Source organism: Mus musculus, chromosome 2, assembly GCF_000001635.26.
Source record: "Mus musculus strain C57BL/6J chromosome 2, GRCm38.p6 C57BL/6J".
Classification (NCBI taxonomy): Eukaryota; Metazoa; Chordata; class Mammalia; order Rodentia; family Muridae; genus Mus; species Mus musculus.
In genome coordinates this window covers 31,069,417-31,085,078 of record NC_000068.7, presented here as the reverse complement: position 1 = coordinate 31,085,078, position 15,662 = coordinate 31,069,417, and the positions used below count along the sequence as shown (strand labels likewise).

At 46.9% G+C, this 15,662-nt stretch overlaps 1 protein-coding gene across 25 annotated transcripts in view; it reads left to right on the top strand.

Moving 5' to 3' along the window:
• The window catches only part of Fnbp1 (formin binding protein 1), a 119,249-nt gene that overhangs the window by 60,376 nt on the left and 43,211 nt on the right, over positions 1–15,662 (top strand). For all 25 annotated transcript variants that reach the window (XR_374060.3, XM_030247490.1, XM_030247489.1 and 22 more), the window contains 2 exons: positions 994–1,056; positions 2,001–2,105. Coding sequence is in view for 24 of the 25 variants with exons in the window: in XM_030247490.1 (XP_030103350.1) it covers positions 994–1,056; positions 2,001–2,105 (168 nt within the window). In the remaining variant the exon portion in view is untranslated. The remainder of the gene's footprint in view (positions 1–993; positions 1,057–2,000; positions 2,106–15,662) is intronic.

The window sequence follows — 15,662 nt, the reverse complement described above, 5'->3', positions numbered from 1 at the left end:
CCTTGGCCAGTCTCAAGTATCCTCCTGCCTCTGCCTTCCAAGCCTGGGATGAAAGGTGTGCTGAGGGGGCTGGTGAGATGGCTCAGGGGGTAAGAGCACCCGACTGCTCTTCCAAAGGTCCGAAGTTCAAATCCCAGCAACCACATGGTGGCTCACAACCACCCATAACAGAGATCTGATGCCCTCTTCTGGTGTGTCTGAAGACAGCTACAGTGTACTTACATATAATAAACAAACAAACAAACAAATAAATAAATCTTAAAAAAAAAAAAAAAAAAAAGAAAGGTGTGCTGAGCCACGTCTCCTGGTGTGAGGACTATCTCAGCAAGGCATGGCTGTTGTTTTTGCAAGTGGCACACAATTTCACATTCAGTATTGCTGTGTCTGAAACTTGAGAAGGAACTCCTCAAGCCGTCTTATTTTCATTTCCCCTTAACTTGTTTATCATTTAAACTTTGGTTGTTGTTTGAGATGGGGACCTCACTTGGGTTTAGGGTCTGGCTTGAACTTCTGGAAATCCCCCTGAATCAACCACACTTGTCCTGGATTACCAGCCTGAACTCTTACGTTTCTTTGGACCACACAGACTAGAAGTTCAATGTTTGTTTGTTTATTCGTTTTGGAGGGTCTCACACATACTAGGCAGGCAGGTTTCCACTGAGCTGCACCTCCCTCCCAGATGATGCCTAAAGGCTTACTTAAGGGGCTGGAGAGCCGACTCAGCAGTTAAAGCTCTTGCAGAGGACCTGAATTTGGTTCCCAGCATCCCCCTAGTGGCTCTGGATCATCTATAGCTTTAGCCCCAGGGGATCCGATGCCCTCTTCTGGCCTCCACGGGCACTGCATAAATGCGGTGCACATACACACACGCAGAGAAACCACACATATATAAAAACAAATCTTTAAAGCTACTTAAGTTGATAGAGGGTTTTTCCTCTTGCATTAGTATGAGGAGGGTAGGTGCTGACCCCTGCTCTGATTTCTACTTCACAGAACTTCCATGATGGACGGAAGGCTCAGCAGCACATAGAAACGTGTTGGAAGCAACTGGAGTCAGTAAGTGGGTAGCCGGAAGCCGGCAGCTAAACCAGTCTCTTTCCCAGACCAGCTCATTTCTATCTGAATCTGGCTTGAATGGCTCGCTAAGGGGGAAAAAAAAATCAGGCAGAGACCTCTAAGGAGGCTTCTTTCTCTCTAGATTTTTCTCATTTGTATTTCACTTACTTTGCTCCTAGAACTATTATGGCAAAGTGCTGAGCTGGACATGCTGGATGCTGGAGCGATGGCTCAGTGGGTAGAGTGTGTGCCGAGGGACCAGGAGGGCCTGAGTTTGGATCCCTAGCACCACTTAAAAAGCTGGGCGTGGCGACACACACCTATAATGCCAGCACTGGGGATGCAGAGACAGGAGGCTCTCAGGGGCTCACTGTCCGGCCAGGCTGCCCAGCATATCAGCTCCAGGCTTAGTGAGAGACTCTCAGAGAGCAAGGTGGGCGGGGTGCAGAGATAACAGCTCTGCTAGCACAAGCACCTGATACTTTGCAGAGGACCTGGTGTGTCCCATGTCGGGTGTCTCACAACCACCTGTCATTCCAGTTCCTGGGGAATCCAACACCACTTGTTCTGAAGGTACCTACGCTGCACACATAACCACACGCAATCAAAATGAAAAGCAATCTTATTTATTTATTTATTTATTTATTTATTTATTTAAAATAAAAACAGTGTAGAGAGTGATTGAGGAAAGCACCCGGTGTTGACCTCTGACCTCTTCATGCGCAAGCAGCAGGTACATACACTCATTAAAATGTGTTCTGGTAGAGGCAGGTAGCTCCTGTGCAGAGAACAGATAGGGGTCACTCCAATGTAGAGAGGTGCGCAGGTCACTTCTGGAAATGACCAAGCATGAGGCATGGGTTCCTGGGAGAATGGCCGTGGAGGTCTCTCTAGAGGTGGCAGGGAGGGTGGGTGACCAGCAGACTTGGCTGTGCTCTCTGCAGAGTAAGAGGAGGTTTGAGCGGGACTGTAAGGAAGCCGACCGGGCACAGCAGTACTTCGAGAAAATGGACGCTGACATCAACGTGACCAAGGCGGATGTGGAAAAGGTAAGGGGTCTCGGTCTCACTTCCCTGGAGCGTGCTTCCTGCACAGCCGCTGAGAGGCCTGGCCTTGGCTTCCTCTTTCAGTCATAACCACACGAGGGTACCTGATGGGAGGAAGGGTTTCATTTTATCTCATCACCCTGGGGCCAGGGTTGAGGTCATGTGCTTAGTCACCAACGAGTATGATGGGGAGACCTGGAACGTCACAGCGGGCGCGGTTCAGGAGGCCACACTCTTCTGTAGTGGCTTGTCGAAGGCCGAGTTCCATGTCTAGGGAGCTGAAGCAGCCATCTCAGCCCACAAGGGAGAGTCCGTCAGTTATCAGAAAGGCCGATCCCTCTGGCCCGCTGCGTCACGGATTCCTCTGGGCTGGGATGAGAGGGGCATTTGGAAGTCTGCGAGCGAGAGCTTTCCTCTGAAGGCTCAGACATAAAGTGCTCCTTGTCTTCCGGGCCAGTGGATGTGGGTTTTCCCTAGAAGCCCCATTTTCTTTTTTATGAAAGTCATCAAGATAATGTAAACACAATTATGCCATTAAATAGTGGCATTCATTCACGATGCCCAGGGCCATTTGGGCACCGCAGTCTGCGCTTTTCTCTGGAAAAGCCCTGCTTTTCTTGGTACCACTCGGTTCTGCCAGATGAGTTTGAAATGCCTCAAGTTGGGCAATGTCCCAGTTGGAAAAGTGTGTGTGTGTGTGTGTGTGTGTGTGTTTAATTACTTAGCATACTAAAATGCATATTCTTGACATCATGAGGATAGACTTTTACTTTACCAAAAGACACTCATGTTTTAAGTGACCGTACTTACCATAAATTTCTACTAACTAGGAATTTAAAGTGATGCTTTTTTTTTTTTTTAAAGTTGAAATCATTTATTTTTGTGTGAGCATCTTTGTGACTGGTAGCACTCGTGTGGCCTGGGCAGAGGGTAACTTTATTGAGGTGGTCCCACCACGTGGGGCCCAGGAATGAACGAGTTTGACTGCAGCAGTCAGCCGCTCTTCAGACTTTAACAGTGTTACCTGAGAGTGATGAGCTGAGAGTGGTGCTTTCAAGCCTGAGGTCCCAGCACTTGGGAGTGGAAGCCGGACAGTCAGGTGAGGGAAGTCATCTTTGGCTAGACAGTGGGCTCTCAAACTGAAATTCTGGACTGGAGAGGTGGCTTGGTGTGTGAGAGCAGTGGCTGCTCTTCCAGGGAGCCTGGGTAGCTGGGTAGCAGTCCCAGCAACCTTCAACACTGTTTCTGAGGCCTTCCTTCTCGGATGGCTAGAATGTAGGCTGCATATCTCTATCTCTATTGGAGCCCGGAACCTCCTGTGGTGACCCTGTTTTGGCTTTCAGCAGCCGGCCTGTACTGGTGGTAGTCAGCCTACCACTTCCTCTGTCTTTCTACTTTGTATTTATTTTTCTTATCTTCTTCCACACTCTGTGACCTCTTTGTATCCAGAGCTGTAGTGTTTGTGGCTTTCTTTATCTTCTTCTTGATTGTGGAGAGTGCTTCAGCGTTTTTTTTTTTCCTACTTAGATTTTAAAGCAGAGGCCTCTAATCTGAGGTGGAGTCAAGAGGACAGGGGTTCAAGGCCAGCTAGGGCTACTGGAGACCTTGTCTGAAAACAAAAAGAAAGGAAGGGGAGGGCAAGGGAAGAAAGAGGAAGCCAAAGACTGATTTTAGTGTCCTTTTTATCATGAAAGAAATGTTTGCTCTTGTTTTGCCAAAATATCTTCATTTTACTTTGTGGGCATTTGCCTGAATATATGTTTGTGTACCATGTGAGACCAGAAGAGGGTGTCAGATCCCTTGGAGCTAGAGTTACTGGCGGCTAGACCCCCCTCTCCCCCCAGGAACGCAGATTCCTCACTTCCCCACTGGAGAGAAGACGGCTCCTAACCACTGAGCCATCTCTACCTGGACTCCTTGCCTATTCCTGTGCTTCAGCTTTCCTGGCCGTGAAGCCGTGGTTTTGTTGCTGCTGCTGTTTTTCCTGAAAGCACCACTGTGGCCCTCCTCGGGAATGTGAGGATCCTAATTTGGAAGACGCAGACATCAGACCACAAGCATCGGTGTCCAAACACTGCATATTTTAAGTCCTTTTGCTTTGAAGGTGACCTAAAATCTGCTGCCCAGCACAGGCCACGTAGAGGCATGATGTCAGCTTTTCTCCTTGAATTCCCTGTTGTTATCTTTGCTTTGTTTCTTGAAACAGGTTTCCCTACATAGCCTAAGCTGGCTACCCTCCTGCCCCCCATCAATGCTAAAATTTCAGGGGTGCATGGCCACACCCTGCTTTCCATTGCTACTTCTGACAGTCTTTGACTCTACACAGATGTCTGTCTCTCCCCCAGTTTCCTCAAATTAAGTGGCCTGATTGTATTTGACTCAGCTCACCTTCCTGACCTAGCAGCCAGCCACACAATTTCTAGAACGCTATGATGCATCTCCCAGGCTACATTGTGTAGACTCTGGATTGTGCCCAGGGGATGTGTATGTAGTATAAGTTTGCATGAATGTCTGGGTCTAGTTATGAGCTGAATCTCCTTTTCTTTCTGAAGACGTCACTGTCCCTCTTGCTGTGGCTGTATGGCATGATTGCCATGGCACTATGTTCAAAGTTCCTGCATGAACAATCCCCTCCCACCTTATGACGCCTGTGGCCAGGAGCCTGTTAATTCCCTGGAAGGGTTTGTTTCTCTCTGGGCAGGAGCGTGTATTTGCATGTTACCTGGATACTGTGTTCCTCTGCGGTCTGGTGATGAACGAGAGGACAGGATGAATGGAAGTTGCCCTTTACCAAGACGCAGCTGTCAGAGAGTCTGGACTCATCAGCTTTGGGGGGGGGGGGGAGGGCTCAGTTGCTTAATCTAGTTATGTTAGAATCTAAATATGTTGGAATATATTTTCTGGTTTTCGTAAAAACAGATCATATCCTTTCCCCAACACAAACCCTTAAGCTCCCTTCTGGGGCTGGGGAAATGGCTCAGTGGGTGAAGTGTTTGTATTGGATCTCCAGGACCCATGTAAAAACCAGGCATGGTAATGCATGCCTGAGTCTCGGCACTCGGGAAGCAGAGCCCAGTGGATCCTGGAGGCCGATGACCCCATCATGTTGGCGACAGCTCCTGAAACCTCTGAACAAGATAAGAGATGCCAACCAGCTCTCTCAGGCCTTGGTCCTACCCTAGAGATAGGAGATTTCAGTATTTGTTTTAGAGGTTCGGTTTTGTATTTTACTTTTTGAGACAGGGTCTCCATTTGAAGACCAGGCTGACCGTAACAAGTACCAGGATGACAGCTTATTTCATGCTGATCATGGAACTCGGGGTCCTATGCATGTCAGGCAAGCAAGCTACACTCCAACAGAGCTACACATCCAGACCTATGTCTTATTTTTCAGAAAATCTAGCAAGTTGACGGGATCTCTAATATTTGAACTGTTTGAATCCATTTCTGGTCCTTTGTTCTTTACTGCTGGTGAGGTGTGGCTGTCACCATTGAGGCCTTAAAGGGACTTGCCTTCCATGGCCTCCCCAATGCTCAGCGAGCAGTGGCTTTCCTGTAGATGACTCTGGAATGACTTTCAAGTGGCAAAAACTGTGATGTCAGGATCGCCATGAAACTGCTTAGAATCAAGCCATGCTGGATAAGCCCGGCAGGGGTTCCTGGAGTCCCCAAAGTGCCATGGTTTGCCAGCCCGGTAGGGCTTGGGAGGGGAAGGCCATCAACACAAGCAGCCTGAGAAGCAGCTTCCCGACAGAGAGTGCACTGTTTTCTACACACCCGCATTAAACTGAAGTGTAGCTGAGGCCTGGTGCAGAACCTGACCCTGTCCTGTGACTGCTGTCTCTTCTGTAACTTCTACTGCAAGACAGGGCATTGTCTAACAAACTACAGGCAGTGGCTGCTACAGGCAGCTGCAGAGATAGACAGTGATGGTTGAGCTGGGTTCTTTGTCTTTTATAAACTTGCAGTGTCAAATTTTTGTTTTTCGTGTGTGTGTGTGTATGAGTGTGTATGTGTGCGTGTGTGTATGAGTGTGTGTATGTTTGTGTGAGTGTGTGTGCATGTGTGTGTATGAGTGTGTTTATGTGTGTGCATGTATGTATGTATGAGTGTATGTGCATGAGTGTGTGTATTAGTGTGTGTATGTGTGTGCGTGTGTGTATGAGTGTGTGTGTATGAGTGTGTATGCATGAGTGCATGTGCGTGTATGAGTGTGTATGTATGCATGTGTGTATGTATGTGTATGAGTGTGTGTGTATGTGTGTGCATGTGTGTGTATGAGTGTGTGTATGTATGTGTATGAGTGTGTGTGTATGTGTGTGCATGTGTGAGTGTGTGTGTGTGTGAGTGTGTGTATGAGTGTGTGCACGTGTGTATGAGTGTGTGTGTATGAGTGTGTGTGTCCCACAGTGCTCTTCAGGAGTTGGTTCTCTCCCTCAACTGTGTGGGTGCTGGCGACAGAGCTTGGATTGTCAGGCTTGGCAGCAGATGTCTTTACCACTGAGCCATCTCCTGACCCTTTACTTTTCTTGGAAATACAATTCTTCTGTGGTTCCAGTCTCAATGTATGGTCTCTCTTAGCCACAAAGAGTTTGTGCGGCTTCTCTCCACACTTCGAGAGGGGTGACAAGGCAGAACTCTCTAGATGTTTATTGTGTGTTCACTCCTCCCTCCCCTTCTTCCTTTTTCCTTTGTGTGTGTGTGGGGGGGGGCATGGTTGGGGGAGACAAAGTTTCACTCTGTAGTCCTGGAACTCATTTTGTGGCCTCCAACTGAGATCCGCCTGCTAGGACACAAGGTGCGCGCCATTGCCACCTGGGCGACCTTCTCTCTGGTCTAATCCTGAGGGCTTTTTGTTACATGACTCAATTTGAGGAAATACTGAAAAGTTAAATTATTGCCAGGTGTGGTGACTCTCAGCTTTAGTCCCAGCACTCGGGAGGCAGAGGCAGGTGGAGCTCCATGACTGTGAGGCCAGGCTTGTCTACCAATTCCAGACCAACCACAAAACAAAACAAAACAAAAAGGTTAAATTAGACTAGAATTCTCAATATAAATTCCAAAGAGCAGACCGGTTTCTGTGAGACTGTGCCTCCCATTTTTCTATGGTAAGATGACTTCTAAAAGTATGGTGGTGGGGGGGAACATCACAGCTGTAACACCAGCACTCAGGGTGATCGTTCACGCCCAGTGTGGGCAACACAGCAAATTCCAGGCCAGCCTAGGAGACAGAGAAAGACTCTCAGATCACCCCTCCCGGAAGTAAGGGCAATAAAAGCATAAAAGTTTTAAGAGTTTGAAGGTAGTTGCGTTGAAGCCATAACACAGATGTCTCCATTTTGAAGTTGGACAGGAGGTGGGCCTGAGTCTTTATGAAGGGAGAATTATAAGCAGTATGGACAGAGGAGTGGAAGCTGGGGTGTGGTTGATTTAGGTCCTGGGCATGGAATTAGAATCTCTCACTTTTTCCCACGAAGCTAAGTCCAGCATTTTACATTTGTCTTTGTATTTAGATATTCATGGGGGGGGGATTAGCTCACCAGTCGAGGTCAAAGGACAGCTTTCAGGAGTTGGGTTTCTCTTTCCACCATGTGGGCTCTGGAGATTGTCAGACTTGGCCGCAAGCACCTTTACCCTCTGAGCAATCTTGCTCACCCCTGATTTCAGGCTTTAGTTTTGATTCCTTTTGTGTGTGTGTGTGTGTGTGTGTGTGTGTGAGAGAGAGAGAGAGAGAGAGAGAGAGAGAGAGACAGGGTCTCACTCTGTAGCCCTGGCTCGGAACTCACTGTGAAGCCTGTGCTGGTTTGCCTTTTCATTGCCTTGGTAAATACCATAACCAAAATACCATAACCAAAAGCAACGTGAGGAGGAAAAGAGGAATTGCATCTTGTTACTTACAATCCGTGATGAAGGAAAGTAAGGACGAGAACTCGGAGGCCGCGGAGGGGTGCTGCTTACTGGGTGCTCCCCGTGGCTTGCTCAGCCTGCTTCCTTATACTACCATGACCACCTTCCCAGGGCTGGCACCGCCCACAGTGAGCTATGTCCTCCCATAGAAAACATCAGTTAAGGAAATGTGTCAGAGATAGGATGCTGTACATGCTGTTAATCCCAGCACTCAGGAGGCAGAGGCAGGTGGATCTCTGAGTTGAAGGCCAGCCTGGTCTGTAGAACAAGTTCCAGGACAGCCAGGGCTATACAGAGAAACCCTGTCTTGGGGGAAAAAAAAGTGGCCGGGCAGTGGTGGCGCACACCTTTAATCCCAGCATTTGGGAGGCAGAGGCAGGTGGATTTCTGAGTTCGAGGCCAGCCTGGTCTACAGAATGAGTTCCAGGACAGCAGGGCCATACAGAGAACCCTGTCTCGAAAAACCAAAAAACAAAAAAGTGTTGTGGGGCTGGAGCGATGACTCAGTGGTTAAGAGTGTGCTCTGCTTTGGCTGAGAACCAGAGTTTAGTTCCCCAGAACCCACAGCAAGCTCATGACTGCATGTAATTCCAGCTCTATGGGATCTGACGCTCTCGTCTGTCTTCCTCAGGTCCCTACAGAATACACACACATATACACGCACACACACTCACAATTAAAAATAAAATAGAATATTTTAGATGTCCATAGATCATGTGAGAGTGTGTGTATATGTGGTGTGTTTTAATGGTCTTAGATTATATGATAAACTGTTTTAAAGAGAAAAATTAAATTGAAGCCAAGAACCTCTGCCATTATTAAGCAAGAAGGTACTTTGCTCACACAATTGTCTGGTAATTATCTTAAGACCCTTGCCATGGGCAGCCTAGGACACAGCCACCCTAAGAACCCAGTTCTAGTGCTTGAAGCAGGGGCCAGGGGCGCAGATCTGCTGAGACTGGATACAGATGGGCGGCAGAGTGTTAAATTGCTTTACCATTTGAGGAAATAGTGTGTGTCTCCAGCTCGCCGCTCCTTCAGCTTTTGGACACATCTGGAATGACATGGTTGCGTGCTTCCTCTGCAGTCCCTGGGCAACTGAGTTGCATCTTTATTGAATGTGTAAGCATCTTTCTCGCTTGCCCCTAATTTTGTTTTGGATGAAAGTGTCTGACTAGTTCTCTGACGGAATCCTGCAGGACTCAGGAAGGCCATGGAAGGCAAGTTTTTTGGTTGTTTTTTTGTTTGTTTGTTTGTTTGTTTGTCCTGGAACTCACTTTGTAGACCAGGCTGGCCTCAAACTGAGAAATCCGCCTGCCTCTTCCTCCCGGGAAGGCAAGTTTCTTTCTTTCTTTTTTTTTTTTTAAAGATTTATTTATTATATGTAAGTACACTGTAGCTGTCCTCAGATCTTCCAGAAGAAGGCATCAGATTTCTTTACGGGTGGTTGTGAGCCACCATGTGGTTGCTGGGATTTGAACTCGGGACCTTCGGAAAAGCAGTTGATGCTCTTAACCACTGAGCCATCTCGCCAGCCCCCAGCAAGTTTCTTAAAGACAGCAATGGTGTGGTCCTGTCAGTACCTGGGACACCCATAGCCTGGCAGCAATCTAGAAAACAATAAAAAAAAAAAAAAAAGAAAGAAAGAAAGATCAAAAGAGGAACTAGGAACTAGTTGGTACAAATGCAGGAAATATATTTTGCAACTGCAGCTTCATCTTGGAACCTAGAAGAATTTAAAAACACTTTCTTTGCTTTTGGGGGTGGGGGTTAGGAGGAGGTTGAGACAGGGTTTCTCTGTTGTAACCCTGGATGTCTTAGAACTTGCAATGTAGACCAGGCTGACCTCAAACTCAGAGAGCCACCCGTCTCTGCCTCCTGAATGCTGGGATTAAAGGCATGTGCCACCACCACCACTACCCAGCAATGATTTATTTATCTTTAGGTACATTTATATTTAGGTACATTAGTGTTTTGCATTCATGTGTGTCTGTGAGAGGGTATCAGATCCCCTGGAACTGAAGTTACAGACAATGCCATGTATGTCATGGGAATTGAAACTTGGTCATTTGGAAAAGCAACCAGTGGTTTTTTGTTTTTTTGGCTTTGTTTTGTTTTTTAAGATCTTATTTACTATTATACATAAGTACACTGTAGCTGTTTTCAGAAGTGCCAGAAGAGAGCGTCAGGTGTGGTTGTGAGCCACCATGTGGTTGCTGGGATTTGAACTCAGGACCTTAGGAAGAGCAGTCAGTGTTCTTACCTGCTGAGCCTTCTCTCTAGCCCAATACTTGTCTTTCTTGAGACAGGGTATCACTCTTTAGACCAGGCTGCCCTCAAACCCACAGATCGGTTTTCCTCTGCCTACCAAGTTCCTGAGACACACCAAGCTAAAATACTTTTCATTTAAACCAAGAGAAATTTGTAGAAAACTAAAAGGAAAATCGTAGATATTGGTCTTTTATAAGTGGGTCCCTAAAAGATACTTTGTTATTCTGTGTTTGTTTCTGGGCTATAATCAGGGGTCAGAGCTGTGGAGACTGCATTTCCTTCTAAAAGCAAAGCTGCAGCTTTTGAGTTAATTTGCAAAAATATCCAGTGAACCCCAAACATTTTAGCTCCTGCAGGGGCAGGAAGCCGTCCACGGCTCAGAGAGTGTATCCCTGCCTTACTAATGGGAAGAGCGGAGGCAATTTACTTTATCTCTGAGGTTTCCTTCTTAAGGAATAGGATTATACACCTCGGGGGCTGTCTGAGGTCTCCGTGGCCTGTGATGAATGCTAAGTGGGGTGGCCTAGCCCTCTCCTACAGGACCACATGTGTGTGCCACGGATCTCACACAAAGGTCAGAGGACAGCTTTTGGGAGACAGTACTCTCCACTGTGAATTTTTCAGACCAAACTCAGGCCATCAAGCATACAAGTGTTTTACCCACTGAACCATTTCGCCAACCGACATTAGGTTTTTGAGAGCACAGTTTGCTAAGTAGCCCAGGCTAACCTCCAGCTCACAGTCCTCATGCTTCAGGCTCACAAATGTTGGGATCCAAGGCACGTGGCCACTACACATGGCTTTAATGCTCTGCTAATCAAGTGAATATAGGTGGCCTCAAGGAGTTGCAAGCATCTAGACGTTCAGAAGAGCACTCATTGGGCAAGTACTGCTTCGCACTAGTTAGGTCATAATAGATGCCTTCATGAGGACTCCGACTAAGAGAAGACACACAAAGAGTGTCGGATATGGATGGCGAACATTCCGTGAAAAGCAAGTGGCCTGTTAGTGTCATCATCACTGTGACCAAAGGCCTGGCAGAAACAGCTAGAGGGAGGAAAGGCTTTGCTCAAGGTTCTAGAAGTTTCTTTCTGTCCTAGCAGAATAAGCATGGTATAGAGGAGCAGCTCCCATCACAGAAACCAGCAAAAAGAGACCCAGACAGAGGGCAGGACAAGAGCTCTTCAGAAACAGGGACCTGCTTCCTCTAGCCACGCCTCACCTGAGACGGCCCATCCTCTCCCAGTGGTCTGCTCAAATGCTAACTCAATGGAAGGCTTAGTCCATTGGCTGTGCCAGAACCCTCATCTCCCTCTGTGGACAAGCCCTTGAGACTCACCCAGAAGTGCCTCACCTCATGGGTAGTTCTCAGTCCAATCAAGTTTACATTCAAGACTGACGTGGCACGGTGGTGTGATACAGTCTGTCTATACTCCTAGTACTTGAGATGCTGGGGCAGTAGGATTGTGAGTTTGAGGCCAGTATGTGCTACATAGTGAGTTGGAGGTCAACAACGGTCACATAGTAAGATTCTTTCTCAAAAAAACAAAAACAAAAATACCCACAATTTTGAAAGAGAGAGAAAGAGAAGATGATGGACTGTTGAGATGGCTCAGCAGGTAAAGGCATTAGCCACCAATCCTGTTGACCCGGGTTTAGTCTTAGGGACTCAACTCTCTCGCACACGTTGTCCACTGACCCCCATGTGTGCACTATGACACACACACATAACTTATATAGGAATAGACTCAAACAGGAAGGAGGGGAGGAATTGAAAAGGTGGCTTAGAGGCAGAGTGGCTGGGCCATGGAGAACTCTTGCACTACAGAAGGCCCACTGCACATGTGGCCTTGCAAGAGAGGATGGGGGACCCTGAAGCGTCTCAGAAGCTGGATGTAGGGTGATTGTGACCTTCTGGGATGCTCTGAAGCCCCTTCCTCAAAAAGCGTGCACTGAAAATGCATTAGTCTGAGCCTTCCCCATCATCATCATCCCACAGCCATACAAATGGAAAAGAATGGAGCTGAGAATGTGTTAAACGTCAGGTAGCCTACATGGGCATTGCCAGTATTGGGGGTTGGGACGGGAGTGGGGGGGGATTCTGTGCTACGTGGTCATGGGTCATGGTTCTTGCCAGGTGGCTCTACCACTGTGCTGCACTGAATAAACTCCTTGCTGTCAGCCAAGGCTCTTGATATGAGAGAAGCAGAAGAGAGTAAGTGAGCGGGCTACTAAAACCAACAAGTGGGAATCAGTACAAGGTGTGAAGATCCAAAACACAGAGGTGTAAACTAGCCTGGACCAGGCAGCCTAGGTTCCTTCTAAAGGAACAGCTATTACTCACCACCTACCCACCATGATGTTGATGCGATAGTTTGGCTAGGTATTAAATTCCAGGCTGACTTTTTTTTTTTTTTTTTTGGAAAGACAAGGTTTCTCTGTATATAGCCCTGGCTGTCCTGGAGCTCACTCTGTAGACCAGGCTGGCCTCCAACTCAGAAAGCTGACTTTTTTCTTCTCTCAACAGTTTGAAGCAATCATTCCCTTGTCAACCACCTCATACTTTGTTAGGAACTTGTCATCTACCTAGCATTTACCTACCTACCGTGTCATTTAGCTTTAGCATTCCTCTGAGAGAGCTGGCTTTATTCTCTGTCGGCTGAGACCCCATGTTTGTCTTTGATGTTCTATGGCATGGTTATTGCATTTCAAAACTCATAGTTTTTTATTTTAATTTTCTCTTCTTAGGCGTCCTTGAGTATCTAAGTGTTTTATAAATGAAAGGAAACTTTAGGCATTAAAGCTTCAAAAATTGCTAGGTGTGGTGGCATATACCTTTGATCCCAGTCACAGAGGTAGGGGGAGGCGGAGGCAGGTGGACCTCTCTGAGTTTAAGGCTGGCCTGATCAACAAAAGAAGTGCCAGGACAACCAGGGCTGTTACACAGAGAAACCCTGATTTCAAAACGCAAAACCAAACAAAAGGTTTCAAAAATTATTTATATCTTTCTGTCTCTGTGACTGATGGTTCAGGGACTTGTGCTAAATGTATGTGTATTTCTTCAATGTATCCCATTGGCCTCTTCTTCATATCATCATCACCACCACCACCATCCTTGTGAGAGTGACACATTGACGTCAGGAGCCAGTTCTCTCCTTCCACTTTTGCATGGGTTCTGGTGATCAAACTCAACTTACAGGGCCTGTGTGGAAGGAGCTTTTGCTCACCAAGCCATCTCTCTGGAGTCATTGTGTTCCTTTATCTCCAGATGTGAACTTTTGTGTAACATTTATTCATTCTCTTAGCTCATTTTTTTTTGAGCTTTTCAATTTCAGCAACTCCTTTTCCATTTCTAGAAGTTTCACTGAGTCTTCAGACCTTCACTGATAACTTCTTACTAAGGTGACCTCTGTTGCTTTTTACTTTCAGATTTGCTTTTTGCATCTTGTCTTATTTCTTTCAGACACTCGGATAGTCTAGGTTCTGTGGTAACTATTCTTCTCTGTGGTATTGGATCTCATGGTAGCTTGTTCCCTGGTGTGTTGTAATCTTTATCTTTAACAGTGATTGCTTCTCTTCTGGAGGTGTAGGACTGTGGAAATGCCAACCTAGTGAAGGTGTGCATTGTTTATGCCAGGCAACTTGTATGCTAATTTGTAGGCTTGGCATCCTTTTTCAAAGAGGTTTTTATTGATGATTTTACGCATATGTGTGTGAGAGTCTGAATATATATGTGCGCATCAAGTGTATGGTATGGCCTCCTCCAGGCTTTGGGTCCTCTGGAAATTGACTTACAGGCAGCAGGGCAGCAGTGAGCCACTATGTGTGTGCTGGAAACCAATCTTGGGATCTCTGGAAGAACAGTAAGTGCTCCAAGCACTGAGCTGTCTCAAGCTTGGCATTCCGTTCTGTTTGTTTTGTTTTGTTTTGTTTTGGAGACAGGGTTTCTCTGTGTAACCCTGGCTGTCCTGGAACTCACTCTGTAGACCAAGCTGGCCTCAAACTCAGAAATCTGTCCTGCCTCTGCCTCCCAAGTGCAGACCAAAGGTGTGTGGCACCACTACCTGGCTGTGTCAAGCAGTCTTTATTAGATGATTGTTGTGACACAGACAATAAAGGACAACAGCTGCTACCAGGAAAGTTCAGATTAACCTCAGAAATGGAGGAAAGGGCCAGAGTGACGGCTCAGTGGGGGCAAGCACCAGGACCAGAGTGCAATCCTATAGTCTACTTTGTTTAAGAAATAAACAATATAAGCCGGGCGTGGTGGCGCACGCCTTTAATCCCAGCACTCGGGAGGCAGAGGCAGGCGGATTTCTGAGTTCGAGGCCAGCCTGGTCTACAAAGTGAGCTCCAGGACAGCCAGGGCTATACAGAGAAACCCTGTCTCGAAAAACCAAAAAAAAAAAAAAAAAAAAAAAAAGAAATAAACAATATGAAATAACCAGTACCCCCAAAGCTCGTGTCTCCAGCTGCATATATAGCAGAAGATGGCCTAGTCGGCCATCATTGGGAAGAGAGGCCCCTTGGTCTTGCAAACTTTATATGCCCCAGTACAGGGGAATGCCAGGGCCAAGAAGTGGGAGTGAGTGGGTAGGGGAGCAGGGTGGGGGAAGGGTATAGGGGACTTTCGGGATAGCATTTGAAATGTAAATGAAGAAAATATCTAATAAAAAAAATAAATAAACAGAACCCTGAGTGTGGTGCATTTACAATCCCAGCACTAGGGAGGTGAGGACAGGTTGGATCCTAGGGCTTGCTGGCCAGGCACACTAGCCTAGTTGGTGAGTTTGGGGCCAGTGACAGGCTGTCAATAAAGAAATGTGGCTGGTGCCTGAGGAACAATACCCTGGGCTCCAGCTCAAGTACATACACATGCACATGTACTCACCAACCGCGAAGGTGCGCGCACACACATGCGCACACACCAAAGAGAAAAATAAAATAAAATAAAATAAAATAAAGGAAGCATGTTTGTATTGGCTTGGTTTATGTGTCAACTTGACATGAGTTAGTGTCCTCAGAGAGGAAGGAGCCTCCCTTGAGGAACTGTCTCCTTGAGATCCCACTGTAAGGCATTTTTTTTTGGTTATCTGATCAATGAGAGAGGGCCAGCCCACTGTGGGTGGTGCCATCCCTGAGCTGGTCCTGGGTAGGCTGAGCAGGTCAGTAAGCAGCACCCCTCCATGGCCTCTGCATCAGCGCCTACCCTGTTCGAGTTCCCACTGTGACTTCCTCAGATGATGAGCAGCAATGTAGAATTGTAGACCAAAGAAACCCTCCCCTCCCTAACTAGCTTTTTGGTCATGGTGCTTCGTCGCAGCAATGGAAACCCTAAGACAATGTTGGTTTTGTTTCTGTATGAGCAGGACTCTGTGTGAG